The sequence below is a fragment of the Lepidothrix coronata genome, unplaced genomic scaffold (assembly GCF_001604755.1).
Source record: "Lepidothrix coronata isolate B3197 unplaced genomic scaffold, Lepidothrix_coronata-1.0 Scaffold128, whole genome shotgun sequence".
In the NCBI taxonomy this organism is placed as follows: domain Eukaryota; kingdom Metazoa; phylum Chordata; class Aves; order Passeriformes; family Pipridae; genus Lepidothrix; species Lepidothrix coronata.
This window is the reverse complement of record NW_016690308.1, coordinates 1,499,293-1,518,510: the sequence shown is the minus strand read 5'-3', so window position 1 is coordinate 1,518,510 and position 19,218 is coordinate 1,499,293. Positions and strand designations below refer to the sequence as shown.

The 19,218-nt window shown below is 41.2% G+C and overlaps 1 protein-coding gene across 1 annotated transcript in view; it reads left to right on the top strand.

Annotated features, from left to right (window-relative positions):
- KMT2C (lysine methyltransferase 2C) overlaps nt 1-19,218 on the top strand; it is a 197,678-nt gene that overhangs the window by 57,481 nt on the left and 120,979 nt on the right. Inside the window, exon 3 of the mRNA XM_017826505.1 lies at nt 6,082-6,220. Coding sequence (XP_017681994.1) covers nt 6,082-6,220 — 139 coding nt within the window. The remainder of the gene's footprint in view (nt 1-6,081; nt 6,221-19,218) is intronic.

The following is a 19,218-nucleotide window of genomic DNA, read 5'->3' as shown; positions in this document are numbered from 1 at the left end:
CCTCTTTCACTTTGAAGCCATTACTCCTGCAGTGTCCTTCAGAAAGGTAAAAAAAATAGATAAGTAGTGGTTTTAGAAGAAACACATGCAGCACTAGCAAAAACCCCCCCAAAAACCACTTCTGATGTGGTTGTACGTTTCACTGTTTACTGTTGTGAAGAAAATATTACAGTGTTCACCTAAGATGAAAGAAATGTGCCTCTGTCCATGTAGAAGTGGCTCTTGCATGTGGTTATTACTGTCACACTTAAACTCTGATTTACTTTTTCCCCCGCTGTCTCCCATGATGGTTTTCAGCAGGCAAGAATATGTGGCTGCAAGCTCAGTGCAGCCCAAGTAATGGTGACAGCCATTAACAGCCATCACCCTCTGTGGGGCCTTCAGTAGTCCTCAAATTGTGCTGGGGAGGTTTAGATTAGATATTAGAAAAAAATTTTTCACTGAAAGGGTTGTAAAGTGCTGGAACAGCCTGCTCAGAGAAGCAGTAGAGGCTCCATCCCTGGAATTGTTGAGAGAACTTGTCGATGTGGCATTTGAGGACATGGTTTAACGGTGAGCACGGTGGTGCTGTGTTGATGGTTGGACTTGATGATCTTAAAGGTCGTTTCCAACCTTAACAGTTCTGTGTTTCTATAACATGCCTTGGCTTGGCTCCCTGTCATCCCAAAGGGTTGCAGGTGATCTGCAGGGGCCCAGTTATCTGCAGTTTGTCTGTTTGTCCCAGCTGCTAAAACTTGCACATATGAAGTTGTCGTATGTCAAAGATTCCTGCACCCGAGTGATCGCTGCATGTGCCAGTCTGACTTCCCCAGACCCTGACAGGAAGAGTGGTGTTTCTATCAAACTGTGTCCAGAACAGTAACAGAATTATGAACTCTGACTAGTGCAAACTTGTTTTGTTCCTAAATTGGGTTACTGAGTGAAACTTGGTAATTACAGTACTGGATAGTGGCATGGTTTATCCCAGCTTTCAGCTAAGTACCTGGCTTGAGATAAATACAGTTTAATAATTGAAATAAATAATGATAATGATGATGAAAAGGAGAGAGAGAGAGGAATAAAACTCAAGACAAACAAATGATGCTCAACACAGTTTCTCAGCACCCACTGACCAATGTCCAGCCCGTCCCTGAGCAGCCATCAGCAGCTCCTGCCCAACTGTCCCCAGGCTTCCAGTATCTAAAGGGAGCCTACAAGAATGATGGATAGGGACTTTGTACAAGAACATGTGTTACACTGGACAAAGGGGAATGGATTCAGACTAAGAGGGAGTAGGTTTAGATTGGATATTAGAAGGAAGTTCTTTTCTGTCGGGGTGTTGGGGTGTTGGAACAGGTCGTCCAGAGAAGTCGTGGATGCCCCATCCCTGGAAGTGTTCAAGACCGGATTGGATGGAGCTCTGAGCAACCTGGTCTAGTGGAAGGTGTCCCTGTCCATGGCTGGGGGATTGAAACTGGATGATCTTTAAGGTTACCTTCAACCCAAACCATTCTGTGATCCTGTGATATACTGAGTGTGATGGTCTATGGTATGGAACATCCCTCTGGCCAGGTGGAGTCAGCAGTTCTGGCCATGTCCCTCCTGTCTCCTTGTGCACCTTCTCGCTGGCAGAGCACGGGGAACTGAAGTGTCCTTGATTTAGAGTAAGCACTATTTATCAACAACTAAACATCAGTGTGTTACCAACATTTTTCTCATCCTAAATCCAAAACACAGCCGTGTACCACATACTAAGAAGAAAATTAACTCTGTCCCAGCCCAAACCAGGACAGATAGGCATTTTAAACTGACAGTTTGCATTCCCTTGTTAAGATTTCATATTGTTGCTACACTGACCTGGTCTTTCATCTGTCAAAACTTCTAGGACTAGAGTGTTGTGGTGGTGTTTGTAGTTCTGTAGATCCCTCCATGGCTGTGTAAAGCACCCTGTCCCATTGCCTGTTTTCTGACACAGCACTGCCCCTTCCCTGTGCAGAAGTAACTGTTGCATCTGCTGGTTAAAAGCTTGTTACTCCCTCTTGCAGAACATCTCAGTAAGCAACAGTTTGAGACCCCTGGAACGTCCCTGCTGGTATTTTCCAGCCTTCCATACTTTCTGTTCTTGTGAAAGTTTTGGAAGCTCATGACATTTGGTTCGCTGTCTGCCAGATCAGCAGTAGGTCTGACAGTAAAGCCCCAGCCAGTAAAGTGGTTTAATAGTCAACCTGCTGCATCTAAACAACAGTAGAATATTAATTTTATGTTTATGACAGCTCTTTGGTTTTTCTTTTTCAGCGTCACTATATACTGACAATTATAAGATTTTAAAGAATTTTTTTTGTGGTAGAACTCCTACAGTATTTTCAGGTTTTGACTTGACAGGTAGTTTTCGACTATTTAAAAGAAAAATTTTTGGATATGCTGGTGTCTTTTCATTGCCTGATTGTCATGGCTGAGCCCACATATTTATCTCCTTATCTTGTTGCAGCTTTACCCAAGTAGCTTGCAGAATAGGGTCTTGTGATTACTAGAAAACAGAAAAGGATTGTTTATAACAAAAGAACATTTTTAGATATTTAGTCAATGTTGCTTCATCACATTCCCAAAGGAATACTGTAAATTTTATCAATCCCAGTGAGTTCCCTGCATATCTGTCCCCTGTCAATGGGGGGAATTTTATTTCTTTCCCCTACTATTTCATATCTCCATCCTTGGAGATGGTCAGAAACCATCTGGACATACTCCTGGGCTGCTGGGTATGGTGGCCCTGCTTGAGCAGGGCCTTGGACAAGGTGACCTCTGGGCTGCCTTCCAGCCTCAACCATGCTGTGATTCTGTGAGTATTACCCAAGCTGTAAAGCATGTGGAAGTCTCAACCCTTTTGATGACTCATGTGGATAGGAACTTTACTCCTTGTAGTATTGGGAGATTTCTTTTAAACTTAATAAGAAAAGAAGGCTTTTCTGTCCTCACTAGCCAGGTGGGGAAGAACTATGGATGTCATTGTCTTCAAATAATAAAAAAATTTTAAATGTAAATTTTTCTAGTATTTTCCTAATGTTTTAGAATAGTGACATTTAAAAAAGAATTTAGAGGCATTTTGGAATTGTGGAATTAGCTTTTTTAAATCTCAGTCCCCTCCTTAACTCATTATGCATGGGCAAGACCTCCATTGTGCCAGAAACAATCATGAAGATTCAAAATAAAACCTTACGTGTGAATCAGCAAGTGAGCTTCATATTTATTAATCATTCATGGTTCCTTCACTCCCAGTGGCTTCAAAGTAGGTTGCCATAACCAAATATGATGAGTGTTCATTAAATATATTGTGCCACCTGCTTCCAAGAACATCTCTGAGGTGTGTCTGAGATGTCCCTTTGCTGTGCCAGTGCTGGACTCCCATATCCTAAGAGTTTGACTCATGAAATGCATTACTGCTGTTCTTCCTTAAAACTTCCACAAAGTTGAAGTCTGGCACACACAACTAACACACACACTGTTTTCATCATGCTACTTAGTAAGCACCAAGTTTTCAGTCTTCCTGCGGCATATTGAGGCACAGTTTGGTTTATTGCAGAGACAGCAGTTGGGATGTTGTTTGTCTCATTTAGTATAATTTGGGTCCCTCCTTCTCTAGAGAAGCAAACAGCGGAGGTAAAAGCTCCATAAGGATGTAAGCTCAGATAGTTGTCATGTGTGGTGAAACAATCTGTGTCTTCTCACACAGTCCAGGGTTCTTGAGGGAGTCCCGTGAACTTCGCCTTCCCAGTGTGGTGGGTGCCCACTAATGGTAATGAGATGAAAGCTGGCAAAGAGTAAATGGCTGAAAGTTTCTGCAGGCACACAGTAAAGCAAAGGCCCTTTTGCGAAGTTTAACTGGGTTAAAGAAAGTCACCAAGATGGATCAGAGCAAGGCCACAGTTTCCGGTGGTCTTCCTGGAGCTCCTCAGGCGTGGTTGTCCCGGGCTGTGTTGTGGGTTTTGTTTCTAGTGCTTTGGCGTCTGTCTGTCTTCCAAGTGTTTATGTTTTGCTCTCTGCATTGAGGTCGTATTTAGAAATTGGGGGGTTACTGGCACAAAATTATCCTTCAGATCCAACATAGTTGGAAACGCACTGCAGGCTGTTATGAATGGCTCCGCTGGATGCTGCCGGTTTCAGGAATCCTCATCCAGGAATGATTGCAGGGATGTTTGTTCAGATGTGCCAAAAACTAAGGGGTGTGGGGTTTGGGTTTGTTTTGTTTTGTTTTCTGTACGGAGCCATTTACTATTACAAAGGGTGTGTTCCCAACAGGATATTTATTTAGCATCAAATGATCATCCAGCATTTTTTTTTTCAGGATAGGTTGGTGGAAGGGGTTTGACATGAGCCATTTGACTTTCAAACAGGTAGTCATTTTTGGATGTTTCAGATGTCCAAAACCATTTCAGATGTATATTACTGAGTAGCTTAACTGAAACAGGTGAAACAATTTCAGTTTACAGCAGCTCCAGTAAGTACCTGGCACACCCAATCATGACCAGGAATTTTCTTTTCTTTTTTTTCTTAATTTTATGTTTCTCTTCAGTATGGTTTAGAGAACTTCATTGAGGGTTTTAAATGTTTTACATTGTCTTCCTAAATGTGTTCATTCTAGGTTAAAGAGTAATTTTACTTCAATCTCTGTACATCAAACAAGACAGATTTACCCTTCTCCATGTGCTGTAGTGGGCACATGATTTCAATATTGCAGACCAAGCTGTGCAGCTTTATGTTCTGAGAATTTTTCTCTCTTTTATTGTTTTTATGTATAAGATTAAAGCTTGTAGGAGGTTTTTGTGCATGCCCACCCATGTCACAGATTCTCCTAACCATCCATTTCTCCACTTGAGTCATTTATCCTTTGCAATATTTGATTATATTTTGACATGTTGTGTATTAATTTGTTTAAAAATGTGACTGTATCTTCTGCTTAAGTCTTCTAAATTATCTTCTACTTTACTCTAACTGGACTTGGTTGCAAGAGCTGTATGCATTGGCCTCCTAGCTCAAACCTGTGTTCACTGGAGGCTTTTGGGGGTGTGTGACTCAGGTGCAGGTCCTTCCTCTGGTGCTGCTGTGGGACAGATGTAGCAGCCATGGACACAGGCAGGATGAGGCACTTGTGTCTTAAGCTGGATATGCCAAAGCTCATCTGCCAGAGTCCTTTATAATTTCTATGTTATTTAGGTTTCAAAATAAGGTGTGCAGAAGTGCAGAAACACCAAATGTTGTTGCTCTGCAGCCTTGACCCTTGTTACTGTGCATTCTGGTGCACTTGGAGCAGCACATTGCCATGTCCTTCTGGCAAACCCCTGACTCGCTTTGTGCAGAAGAGGAAAGTGAATGCGAAGAGGATTTAAAGTTGCACAGACGGTGGCAACTTGGTGTTACATGTTTCAGAGCATAAACAAACTTTCTAGGCAAATAGTAGCACTGTCGGCTGTAGATGTGTATATAAGTTCCTGTCTGACAAATAAGCTAAATTAAAAGGATGCTGAAAAAATTGGTTATATTCCTTCAGATCAGAAGGAAGTTTAAGCTGGCATAAACCATATCCTTCCTTCCTTCCTTTACCTCCTCAATGCTGTGCCAGCACAGTTAGTGTAACCAGGAATGAACTTTGGCAGGGAATTGATCAAAGTTAAAGCTAATGTGGGAGAAAAAAAGGTTTGTTATATCCCAGATTAGTGTGCTCACTGTGGTGTTTGCTCAGGGCTGACAGAGCAGGTGCATGAGAGGATATGTGGGGAGAATGACAATGTCTAAAACCCCAACCTCATATAAAAAGGTTGTCATTGAGCAACTCTCCCCCTGCCCTGTTCCTCATTGCTTATTGAGCAGCTTTAGTTCACAGTGAAACTCTGTGTTACGGAAATAATGTTATAATCATTCAATCTCATGTTTTAGCTACAGGTGGTAATTTCTTACTCTTTTCATTTTGTTCTGTCTCAGAAGAAAGTTACATGGGTTAATCTGTCCATAAATAAAATGGATGTTTGCTGCACGAGGGGAAGCTTGCAGATGGATTTTTTTAGCCTAATAACGTACTAAATGATTTTTTTTTTCTTATTTGTTAAACAGAAGTCAAAGAGCAGTCTGCAGAAGAGGATGCCCAAACGGAAGTGGACAGCACCAAGCAGCTAACACCAGTCCTTCAGCACTCAGTGTCCGAGGAGTCTGCCAGCTCCACCGCCTCCGTGGGTGTGGAAGCAAAAACCAGGTGAGGGAGCGAGGAGGAGGGTGCTGAGTCAGGGGCAGGGCTGGGAGTCGTGGAATGGGGTGCAGAGTGCTCGGGGCACAGGGCTGGGACACGCTGCTGGCGCTTTGAAGTGCTGGCAGCAGCAGCAGCAGCAGCAGCAGCCTGTGCTTGGGACCGAGGGGTTAATTGGTGTGTGGGGAGAACAAGGTGAAAAACACGTTCCATGAGTGCTGACCTCAGACTGCACTGGTAAACCCTTGAAATACAGCACATTACCTGGTTAAATTAAAAGAGGCATAAGTGATAGGCGATAAAATGTGATTACTGAAGCTTTCCTCCTGCGCAGGGAATGGTGTATTAGCAAATATATATGAAGTTATTTTTGGTGTTTCAGCTTGTGTGACTGTATTTTCAGGAACAAAGTAAACCAAATCTCTTATCATATCTACTGTGTTCTTCCTTATTTCAGAATTTGTAATAGAGAAAATAGTGTTTGTACTTTTTAACTTTTTGTTAATATGAATTACCCCAAAATCATTGAAAGTATTAATTACATTTTATGAGGGAAACCAGAACACATTGTGTGATCACTGTTGAAATGGCGCCACAGAATTCCATCAGAGCTTCTCTCCTGAAGCTCTGATGACAGCTCCTAACCCAGTAGCAGGTCTCTCCTGCTGCAGAGAGGGCTGTTACCAGCTACCAGACAGTTACAGGTGTAATTATATTTTGACAGACTTGCAGAGAATTGTCGTCATCACTTTACTTCCTCCTAGTCCAACACAGAGTGTATTTTACATGCACAAAAAATTACTTAATCTACTTGAGCCATATATAATTTTTATGTTTTATGTGCTCACAGACTTCTTAGGGTTCCAAGAGCTACTTCCCTTCTTATAGAGAATTTCAGTTAAATAGCTCTTGTGTGTACACCTGAACGAAATACACAAAAATTTCTATTCTTAATGGAATTTTCCAAAGCTGATATTAAATTGCAGTAAATATGTAGAGCAACTTGAACTGAACAGCTGTTTTGCTTCACTATTTGACCCTGTTTTGGATCATTTGCAAAAAATTTAGTGCTGTTTCATCTGATCTCTGTTCCTCTCAAGGTTACTTTTTTGCTGTTATCATGAATATTTGATTACAGCACTTTCCATAGACATAAACTGGTTTCTTAAAAACTGGACAACAGTCTTCTGAAAAGACTTCTGAACCAGCCCTTATTTGCCCTCAACTTACTCTTCCTTCCAACTGAAAGTGTTGACTATGATTAGTCAAGATGGAATGGCTATTACAGGCTCATTGCTTTGGCTGATCAAAGCATTAAAAAGCTGGGTACTGTTAATTTTTAATTAAAATAATAGTGATAATACTCTGTCTCTGAGACTTTGGGAAGAGATGTACTAAAGAGATATGAAACAATTAATTGAGAGTCAGAGGTTTCTCTAACTCCAGGTAATTTTGATTCCAAATTTGGATGCAGAATTGGGGTGAGTTGCAGAAGTCATTGATGTTCTCATAACAGTGGGGGAAGAAAACAGATGTCAGGGTTTCTTTGGGTGTGAGTCTTGAAAAAAGCCTCTTCTGATCCGTGACTTTTTGATCAGTCCTTTGTGTCATTGTCTGTGGAGTGCTGCCACTACCATTGTGCCATGCAGGGGTAGGAAGACTGGATTCTGGGGGCTTGACTCTGTTTTCTTAGGAGAAAATACAGCATGTGAAATAACATACACTGACAACGTTGGGTTGTGTAGTGGTGGGAGGAAATGCTTCAAGATTTAGGATGAAGTGTGACTCCACAGAGACTAAACCTGTAACTTGGGGAAGTAGATATTTGAAGCTGATTTCCAAGTAATTCATACTCATCAGCTTCGCTTCTTTTTTTGTAAGCTTTTCTGTTTCTGTTTTATAACACAAGTAACCTTTATTTTCCAGTAAAGTGGAATGTTTATATATTTAAAAATAACTTTAGATATGTGAGACTTAGGAGAATTATGACAGTATATTGTAACAGACAGTGCAGAAATTGCCTAGAAGACAGAAAAGAATCCAAGCCTCCACCAGAAGTAGATGTAGGTGTAGGTGGAGCTACTTTTGCATCACTTTTTCAGAGTTGAGTATAAGACAATTCTGGGTTTCTGTCTTCAGAAATCAAGATAAGAGAGTTGGAGAAGCACAGCACATAAAATGAAGTCTTTCCTGTGAAATAAATTATTTGCAACTGGAAAACAGTGATTTTGACATAAGATATGTCAGAACCGGGATGGAGATTTTAGTAGCTGATAGATTAGCCAAAGCTTGGCTTGTCTGTTTTTCTCTGGATCCTTCCTGAGATTGAGGCTAAATAAGAGCATTCAAGAGAAAGGCAAAGAGACATGGCCAATACTGGAACCTTTCTGAGGTAGGATATGGGAGTCCAAGAGAACTATTGACTGCAAATGGGTTTGTGGCAGGGAATCGAGCAACACATTTAGTGTTAGCGCTCAGAAAGCAATATGTTTAAAAACCTTTAAAATAAACAGAATCTGAGCCATATCGGGGTAGGGAGGCTGAAAGGGGTGAGGAATGTGCTTGGAAGGAAGGAGTGAATTATTGACCACATGTGGGGAGGGGCAATAACATCCAGCAAAGATAAACTCCCAAGCCTGGCAGTGGCAGACGTAACGCTGCCAGCTCCGATATATCATGAGCGTCACCGGCTTTGGAGCCTTTTCCTTTGGTTGTTCCCTTTTTCTTTTTATAAGCCTTGTGAGAAGCTTCTGTCAGCCCAGGACTTATGGCTGAGTGGAATCCAGCTTCTTCGAAAGGAATCTGCTCCTTTGGTTTGTGCTGCCTGCAGGGAGCAGGGGAAGTGCAGCCCAAGAGGCAGGAAAGCAGCCAGGAGCCGGCTGTGACTTACAGCAGAGCCCACTTCCACCTTCCTCCCCTGCTCCCCATATTGTCAGCCCCAAGCATTAAAAGCTAACAAGAGTGGCCTAGAAACAATTTCATAGAAGAACAAAACACCTTTTCATTCATTTTGCTTTCTGTCTGCTCCCAGAGACTGTAAATTGTATTAATTGCACATTTTCGGTCCTTTTGCCATAATCACGAAGGCGGAACATTCTTAAAATAAATAAGTAGAAGCTGAGATTTTCAAACAGCTTTTTTGATTTTGGTACTTTGGCCTGCTAAGTATCTGCTCTTGTGAGCCTGTTGCTAAAACTACAAAAAAACCCCGAAACCCTGGCAAAACACCTTCCTGCTTTCCTGCTTCACTTGTAATTGGACAAAGCACTTAATTTTCATTCCAGACCAATTGCACTATTCCCCCTTGCTTTATTGCTGCTGCTAAGATCAAATCTGGAGTCTGGAGATGGAGGGCTTGGGTGCTTTATTCCATCAAAAAGAAGTGGTTGGTGAACATCTGTAGATTGCTTGAAAAAAGGAAGTGGTGGAAAAGTGGAAAAGTAGCAGTAAACTTCTTTATCTTTGTTCCTTCTTCTTTTTTTTTTTGTTTTTTTAGTCTTAAAGTGCATTACAAAACTTGCAACTCTCAGAACACCACTTGGTGGAAAAAAATTGTGGAGTGGCAGAGAGAGTAGATAATCTGGGCAGAATGACACTGCAGTGATGGAAGGAGAAGCTAGATTTTTGGGCAGGAGGAATTAGATAAAGGATTTAATATTAAAATATTTTTAAAAATTATTAAAGTTGCAAAGTCAAGCACATGTTTTAGAAGATACTAATATTAAGATTAATTTTTAAATGGATTATTTCTTTTCATGCTCATGTATTACAATACAATTTGTAGTTTTACATGGGGATTTTTCTCTAAGGATTGTTTCTGCAGAGGATGGACCTTATGCATGACACAGGGCATTTGAAATCATTGCAGAGTTTTGCCTTTACCCTTTCAGAACTAGATCCATATAAGCATTTACAGTATCTTCCTCTGAAGTCAGTCAGTTACTTCTACATCTGGAAAGTGGACATAGCATTCCTTTGTGTCACAAAAATTAATTATTTAATAATAGTGAAGTAATATTTCAGCATTATATCAATGACCTGTCTAACCCAGAGTGAAATTACTGATTTGGCTTGCAGGGCACAATTAAAGACTAATACCACACACTGAAAAATGAGGAAAAAGTTAAATATTTGCTGGTTGTGTATCCTGTCTGTTCATGCATCAACTAGGGAAATGGTCTCCAGAAGAATTTTATAACAGATTGTTGTTAAAGCAGCTCCACCATAGGGCAGGAAGGGACCTTTGGAAGTCATCTCATTCTCCTCCTTTTCCAAGGCAGCTATCTACAGCTGTCATTCCTGACACAAGCTTACATAAACTGCTTTTAAATCTTCCAATAATAAGAACTCCATATCTTCCCTAAACAGTCCCTTCCAGTCTCTTCTTTGTTTTTACTGTTGGAAGCACTTTTCTCACGTCTAACCCACACTCTCCTCATTCTGGGTTTATTCCATTACTACTTGTACCATCTGCCAAGTATAATGGAGGACAGATTTGTGCCAAAGGGGCTTGGTTTACTTCCCCAGCATGCTTTACCTCGTAACAGAAATCCCAAATTTGTTGCTACTTTCTTTGTAGATGGTGTTTTCTTGAGCTCCAGCTCTTCCCGCTGGTTTGAGTTGCTCCCAGATGGTCTGTGTCTCTCTCAGAGCACAGAAGGCGTTACCGCACAAATGGGGCCAAAGAAGGGTTTCACAGGCAGCTGAAATCCTGCCTTTTCCTTAGGCTGAACGATTGCCATTGTGACCATAATGTATTTAATGCTCTCTTGTGTACAACTTGTGCCTTGTGGAATTTGACACTGTAATCAGTGACATTCATGACCGGGCCTTTATGTTGCACAGACCTTTGCTCTGTGATTTGCTCCGTTTCATAGGAAGGTCCAGCCACACAAACCATCCTTAGAAATGTCTCTTGCCCGGTGTGAGCAGGTGCTCGCAGCTGCTCCAGGTTTCTGGAGTCCCACTCTCAGCCTCTCACAGATGTTCTGAGGCAGTTTTTCTGTCTCTCTCCCATCCTACTAAGGCTGCTTGTCTCCACCTGGGTCCCCCTGCTGCTTACACGCAGCTGTCCTGCACTGGTGGGCAGCCAGCTGAGCACTGGCAGGTCAGGTCTGATGCCTGGACAGATTTTCTTTCCTCGGGGAGATGGCAGACAGACAGAAGCACCCCATGAGCGGGATTGTCACGGCTGGCAGTCTGTCAGGCTGTGCTGAAGGACTGACAACAGTACTTGTTACAACATGGGATGCCTACTTTGTCACAGCATTGCAGAGATCCATGATAGTCACAGGCGATGGTGGGAGTCTGGGATCTTAAATTCTGTTCCAGTGTGGAGTGAATACAGATTTTTCATTTCTTCCAATAACACCTTTTCTGGTTGTTTTTTTTTTTTTTTTTTTTTGCCTCCAGCTTTCTTTGTCAGCTACTTGTCTTTTTTCATGTTGTTGACTTCTCTTCATATTCCCATTCTCTTTANTTTTTTTTTTTTTTTTTTTTTGCCTCCAGCTTTCTTTGTCAAATAAAATTGTTTTCTTTTTTTTTTTTTTTTTTTTTTTTTTGCCTCCAGCTTTCTTTGTCAGCTACTTGTCTTTTTTCATGTTGTTGACTTCTCTTCATATTCCCATTCTCTTTATTTTTCTAATCCTAATCTCTGCTCATCAGTTCTAATCATTATTTCAGTATCCACTTAGTTGTGGTTTATTCTTCTTTGTGTCTCTGCCTGATCTGCAGTTTCCTTCCCTCATCTCCAGTGGCTCCTGGACAGGTGTTTGTGACATGATATTTCTTCTCACACCTTTAACCGTTTTCTTGTTCATTTTCCTTGTTAGCTGTGACTCTGTTCTCTTCTTTCTTCCTTTGGCTTTCTGTGTGATCTGTATTATTTCCCACAGTCAGTAGTCCCGTTTCTCCATCACCCTCCATTTCCGTCTCACAGCAAACCCTCTGTCATGCCCTGCCCGTTCATTCATCATTCCTTCCTCCCTTCCATATCCCAGCTGACTGAAAATATAGGCAATTTAAATGGCAAAATCTGCACTCACAGCATCCCAAAGCTGTAGCTGCAGATATGATCCCTGTGAGTGTGTCTGACCTTTGCCAGAAGGATGTTCATTCACAGGGTATGGATGGTGCATCTGGAGTCTGCTTTCACACAGGGACTGAGAGAGACTGGAGTGTGATTAGTGAAGAGAGAATTTCTGAGCTCATAGCTTCGATGTGCTAAAGCTCAGCTTGAACACATGTGATCTCCTTGGTGAGGTTGGAAACGTCGAGAGAAATGAGTTTGGACTAATTTTCATAGGCTTACAGAAAGTGTATCTCTAACTTCAAAGATGAATGTAGTAAAACTTAAAAAGTTTTTTGCAGAACAACAGAAGGATTGATCAAAGATCTGAAGCAGCTCCCAGTTAAGCAATTGAGAACCATTCTGTCTGTAAAAGATGTTACAGAAGGAAGATAAAAAGCTTCAAAATCATAGGTGGCTGTATCCTGGCTGTTCAGTTTCTTTTAATGCAAGAAACTGAGGGTCATCAAATGAAACTTTGCAGGGTTAGATGCAGAATAAAAGGAGGCGATTCTTTGCACAGCAAATAGTTGTCTAGAGTGACACTTCTTGCCAAAGGATGTGGTTTGCTGAAAATTTATGTGAGGTTAAGAACAGACTGGGCAAGTTCATGAAAGAGAAACTGAGAAGGAGTATATAGGAATCACAGCTGACAGAGGGAGGTCCTGAACTGAAAGTACTGGGAGTCATGGATGGTATCATGTCTGCCCTGCTCTTTAATATCCTCTGTGCATCTGCTTACCCTACTTTGATGAAGCTTTTTTGAAAAACTGCTATTTAAAACCAACTTGGTATATGATAAATTTTAGTAATTTTCAGATAGTAAGACCCTGCTTAGTGTTTGTATGGAGTTGCCTCCAAGAGGTGCTGGCACCTCTGTGGGGTTTATGTGAGTTCGGTGTGATTGTGGCCGCCCCTCCCTGGGAGGTTGGGTGGGGTTTGAACAACCTGGTCTGGTGGAAGGTGTCCCGCAAGGGGGTTGGAACTAGATGATCTTTGAGGTCCTTTCCAACCCAACCCATTCTATGATTTCATGGTTGATTTCCCAAGAGAGGGAATTTGGCTTGAACAGACAACAATGTCTGAGTACAAATATACACCAAAGTAGGAGGCCACAGAACTTTTTATTCTTGAAGTTTTATCGGTCAGAGGTTGATTCACCTCTCAAAATTGCATAAAGTATCACCTTTCAGGTACACTCACAGTTGCACTCTATATGGGATTGTTATTTGGGAGTACACATCGGTTCTGATGGACATTAAAGAAGGATCCATATGGCCTTGGAGTAGGACCCCTAAATTCAATTCATTCAGCCATTGGCATTCCGGTAACCCCTCCTGCATTAGGGAATGTGAAACCCTAACTGAGCTTTAAACATTTGTTTAAATTAAAGCTGACACATACTGATGGTGAATAAGAGCATATTTTCTAAATTTCAAAATGTCAGTTAAATGTGTTGTTTTGGTGGTGTTTGGAGGGTAATGTTTTCTTTCTTTCAAATGAGAAGAGTATCATTAAGTTGATTACATGGCTGTAGAACTCCAACTGTGCTAGTTTGAAGAAATTGGAAAGCAATTATTACCTAATGCAGTTTAATTGCTTTGTGCAAACTTTTAAAATTCTTCACCTGGAGTTCATATGAACTCCCTCCTACCTCCTTTTTTTTTCAAGGAATTTTGCTGCATAAGTTAAATATTAATTTCAAACCCAAGTCTAATAGTGTAATAGTGTCAAACCACTTCACAATTTCAAGTTGTTCTGTAATTCAGTTTCTTATTGGAAGGAGAGCACTTAGTGTGTCAGATGTTTAAATACAGCTTTCAACTGAGAACTTCTGCTTCTTTTTCTTTGTAGTATCTCCATGTTGCCCTTTGCATCCTTCTCTATCCTTAGTATCCTTCATTCAGATGGGTGATTTATTGGGTTGTTAACCCTGTGTCAGTGTGAAGCTGTTATGCATCACCTAATGAGGCTTCTTCAGTCAGTTTTCCTATCAAGCTTCTTCATTATTGTGGTCCAGGTATTTATAGCATGTTTAGATGAAGCTGAAAAGCTTAATCTGAATCCCAGAGTTTTAGAATAACTTCACGTCCGTGAATATCTCACATGTATTAGAACTCATACTGATGCAGACCTCTGGTGTTGTTTCAAGCCAGAAATCTTTTTTTTTTTTTTTTTTTTTCACTTAAAAGGCAGCTTGTGGGTCTTGATTTGAATTTACATAAATGATACAATGGTGGATCTTCACCAAGGAGAAAAACAATTTGCTCTTTAAATAACACAACATAAAACCAAAGGCAAAGTATTTTATGCGTTAACAAAACCTGGCAGAGCTAAATAAATAGTAGGTCCCCTGTAGCATTTAATTTAGCCTTTTAGCATATGTTAAAACTACTAACAGGGTTAGGTGGGAGAAGAATTCTCCTGGCCAATTCTCATCAGTCTGCTTCGGTAATCAGTACAAACAATGCTCTGAAGTTCTGGTTTGCTCCCATATATTCAACTTTATTGTGCTGAGCTTAATTTTCGTTGTGAAAAATGGACATTAAAAACATTTTAAGTTTCTGTAATAACTAGCGTGTGTGAAAAAGACATCCTGAAGGCATTTCCAGACCTTGATGAAAATTAGTGCATAATTCCTTCAAAAACAAACAAGCTCATAGCAAAAATTACATGATACCCTCTTCACCTTCTATTTCAACCCAAAACATGAATGCAGTAGATCTTTATGCTTTCCAAGTTGGTTTTTTGTTTTAGCTTTAGTGCAGTTGTTATCGTGGCAAATGGCAGTAGTGAACATCTGCAACTTTGTATTTCATGTAGAAGCAATGGCTGTAGCTGGTGGATCCTACTGGAATTGCCATGCCTTGGGTTTTCTCAGATATAATCCATCGACTTTTCCTTTTAAACAACAAGAATGAGTCGTTTTTATTGTGATAATTGAAAAGGTGAATGCACAGCAAAAATTCTTTGGTAATCCCTGTGTCACAGTCGGCTGGGAAGGATTTCGGAAAAGCTAAGAGGTGAGCATCTCTTGAGCTGAATCCATGAGTTTGTATCTCTGCTGCTAACAGCTTTCCTTCATCTCCATGGGATGCTTGGATTCCCCTGGGCATGCTCTCCTGAGGGAAGGGGACCTTTAACACCTCCCTGCAGAACAGGCAGCTGCAGGATTTCCTTTAGTCTGCCGCCTTCACCATTTAGTACTGAAAGGGTTGGATAACTCCAAGTGTCTAACTGATAATGATGTTCAGCATAGCCTACTTGCTGTCTTCCTTGGCATTCAGCTGTGTGGGAATCCTGGAGACATGGAAGGAAATTATTCCTATGAAAATGAGGAAGGAAACTTTATTTCCCCAGGTGTTTACACGGAGTTGCAGGTCCATGGCAGTGCCTCCTACCCATGTATAAAAAATATGCAGGACAGTGGGAATGGGACCCTCATCTGATACTGTTGAGGATCACTCAAACTCACATGGACCAATTTGAAGGTTTCCAGCAGCTGCACAGCACTCAAAGTGTACATCTGCGAGTTACGGGGCACAGCATAAACACAACATGTTTGCTTAGCCATTCTGCACATCTGCTTGTTATCAAGGAGCCTTGGCTGCCACAGGATACCCCAGTGCCATTTCCCAGCTCAGAAGGATCCAGGAGGAGCTTCTGCTTACTCTTGGAAGTCATATTATAGGGGAACTTGATGTGTTTTAAGTGTTGATAATCTCGATGCTCAGCCTTAATTCTGTTAAAAAAAAAAAGTTTGGGGGAATCTCAGTTTTACCTTAATTTTCTGACTGAATATTTGCAAGCAAACTAGATGATGTTTCTCTTCCTCTGGTTGTAATTTAATATTGTGCAACTAGTTGCCCAATACTGCATGTGTTGAAATGAACTCCTTTCAACTGGAAAGTGTGTTTTAGGATGAGTCCTGATGACTGTATGTCATTGGTCAAGTAGAGGAAATAGTGACTGTTCTCCCTTCCTCCAGGATTAACTGGCTGCAGGGCATTTTGTTTTCCTTTGTCAGGATGTGGACAGGGGAGGATTGTAGCACTTTAGATTCTTGTCAGGGGCTTTAGTAAATTCCGTGTGAAGAAGAGGCACTGACCAAGACAACCCGATAAAATAAGAACTTGTAGAAGAAAATGGCTGCAAAAGAAGGGATGCTGAGATTGACGTGTTTCTGGTTAGAAAGGGCATCCTTCAAACAAGATCCAAGTCTGGATCTCCTCACATGGCTTGATAGGAACAGACATTAACTTCAGACATTATTAGCCTTTTTGCCTCTTACTGCATCCTCGTAACCCAGTATGTCTGGTCCGTTCTGAACATAATTTTTCTTCAGTGTTATGTATTAAAGTTTGTGTGCATCTGTGAAATCCTTTGGGATGAGGTGAGGCATATAAGCACCTCCTGGTAATAAACCACCTCTGCAACTTTAAACCTATATAAAAAAAGTAGCATTTGTGGGAAAAATTAGAAATTAAGTCAAAGTTACAAATAGTGATGAACTTACATTTTGGGTTGGAGCACCTAAGATATATCTTAAATGGTGTACTGGTGAGCTGCTTCTTTTTTTTTTTTTCTTAGTAGCTTATAAAAAGATTTGTGACACATCGTGTCTTGCTTTTTATCCCATTTTGAATTATCCTGTTCTTAAAATATGCTAATTATGATAACAGATCTAGGGTTTGATCTTAAGAGTTGCCAGTATCTCAATTTCGCTATCTTCAGTATGAGAGCTCTTCTTGCATCACAGATTTAGATCCTCTAATTGCATATTGACATATGGAAAGTAGATTTGTAAGTACTTTCTGCAATCCTCAGCTGATAGGAAAAAATCTCTACCTTCTGCCCATACAGACATAACTTAAAATATTTACTGAGCACTTAAACTTAAAAGGCTAACGTGATGGAACTGTCCACTTTGTACTGCATGGCAAGCCAGCCACGTGGCATGTTGGGAGGCAGAGGAATGTGGCTTTCCTGCAGAGGGTCTCTCTAGCATCCAGATCCTGGGAGGGAGTTCACTGCCACTGGCAGCCCTTCTGCTTACCCTCCCTGAAAAGCATGAAACCTTTTTTCCCCCCCCTTTTATAATCCCTCCCCTCTGTCTCAGCCCCACGGTCTCTTGCCAGTGGCCAGGGAACGTTCTGCTGCTCCTGTCCTTACCTTCTGTATCCGTGTGTTCACAAGTCCTTAGCGAAGGGTTCCCCCAGCACCCTCCCCGTGGTGAGCACTCAAGCACTTGCTTCAGCTGCAGTCCCCAGCTTTGCTGGAGCAGGAGCAGTAGCACAAACCATATGATTCTTGACAGCTTCACAGCTGCCCGCACCACGCTGCAGAGTAGCTGTGAAAGTCTCTGCTCCTGTTGTTTCACTCCACTCTGCTGCAGAAAAGCTACTGCTGGAAGTTGTGGTGCCGGAGCTGCCTTACAGGCTCCAGAAATATCATCTTTACTCCTGTATGCCTTTTCAAATAATACCACTTGAAAAGTTAGTATATTTTTTTTCTTAGTTACTGTTTCATATTTCTCTTCTATAAACCTTAACATTATTGCATACTTGCTACGACTCCTCTTTAACGAGCTTTGTTTATTTGTTTGTAATTATCCTCAAGTCTTTTAATGAGCAGTGATAGTCTGTCCTAACAGGATGTATGAATAATTATTTATTCCACTGTGGATAATCTTGTGTTTGTAACTAGTGTAATTTATATACCATGGTGCTGCTTGTTTAAATCTCTTAAGTCTCCTCACAAGTCTCTTTAGTTTCAACCAGCATAAATAGCTTTGCTTTCCCTGCTTAGGAACTCTGCCTGTGAGGCCAGATCAGGTTTCACTGGCAGTCTAGTGGTTATAGTCACTGACAGACAAATAATAGTGTATTTGTTGCTCTATCACTCTGAAAGCCAGCTATAAAATAGACATATGTACTGGTTAGCTGTAACTATTAATTTTTCACTGTTCTTATGCTGTCTTTATCTCTATTTTCTTTGCATTTTTTTTTTTAATCTTCGGGTGCCTCTTTCTAAAGATTTCTGGAGCGTGTCAGACATTTGCCATCAGCTCCGGGGGTTGTGCTGGCTCACGCTGGTCGTGTGTTCAGGCAGATCAGGGAGGGATGTGCGACCGAGGCCACGGGATGAGGACAAATGTTTCCTCACAGTACTGTGGGAGGGTATGATTTGGGTACCATGAATGGGACTTGTTTTACCTGCCCACCAACCTGGACATCCCCAAAGGTCCATCTGCGTCAGGGAAAGTGCAATCCTACCTATAGACCATTAGTAAAAGTATTTGGCTTCATTCTGGGCTTGTGATATGCTGCTTCCTTCCTTAGCATCTGACTGTAATAGAAGAGCAGTTCAAAGGCATTTACATACCCACTTGTATTTTCTTTATTTTCTTTCTTCTTTTTTTTTTTTCCTAGTGTTGCCTGTGGGGAGAGCAAAAAGATCCATCTCAGATTATGTTAAACCAAATCTCAGGGGCTTTTGCTGGATTCTCAGGGGTTTCTGTTCTGATCTTTTTCTTTCCTTTTCCACTTTCACCTTTTTCTGTTGCTGTTCCTGTCTTTCCAGGCTGAAAAGCACTCTTTATTTTTCCCCCTAGAATTTAGTAAATATTATAGAGGAGTTCAGCCTCAAGGTTTTCTCTTCCTCCCACTTCCCTCCTCTCACTCACGCAGCACAGAGTGTCCCAAATCCAAATGTGCCACCTTGGAGATGCACTGAAATCTATTTAAATGGAATCCAGGCATAACCAAGCCTCTATCCAAGTGCCTGATTCCCTGAGGCATCTTTTTGCGGTCTTTGGGGCATAAATACGAAGAAAACAGAATTGCTCATTTAAGCATTAAAAAAAAAAATGTGTTAAATGGCCTTCCTTTAATGCAAACTGCATTGCTTGCAGAAGTTCACATTTTAAGTTTGTGGATCT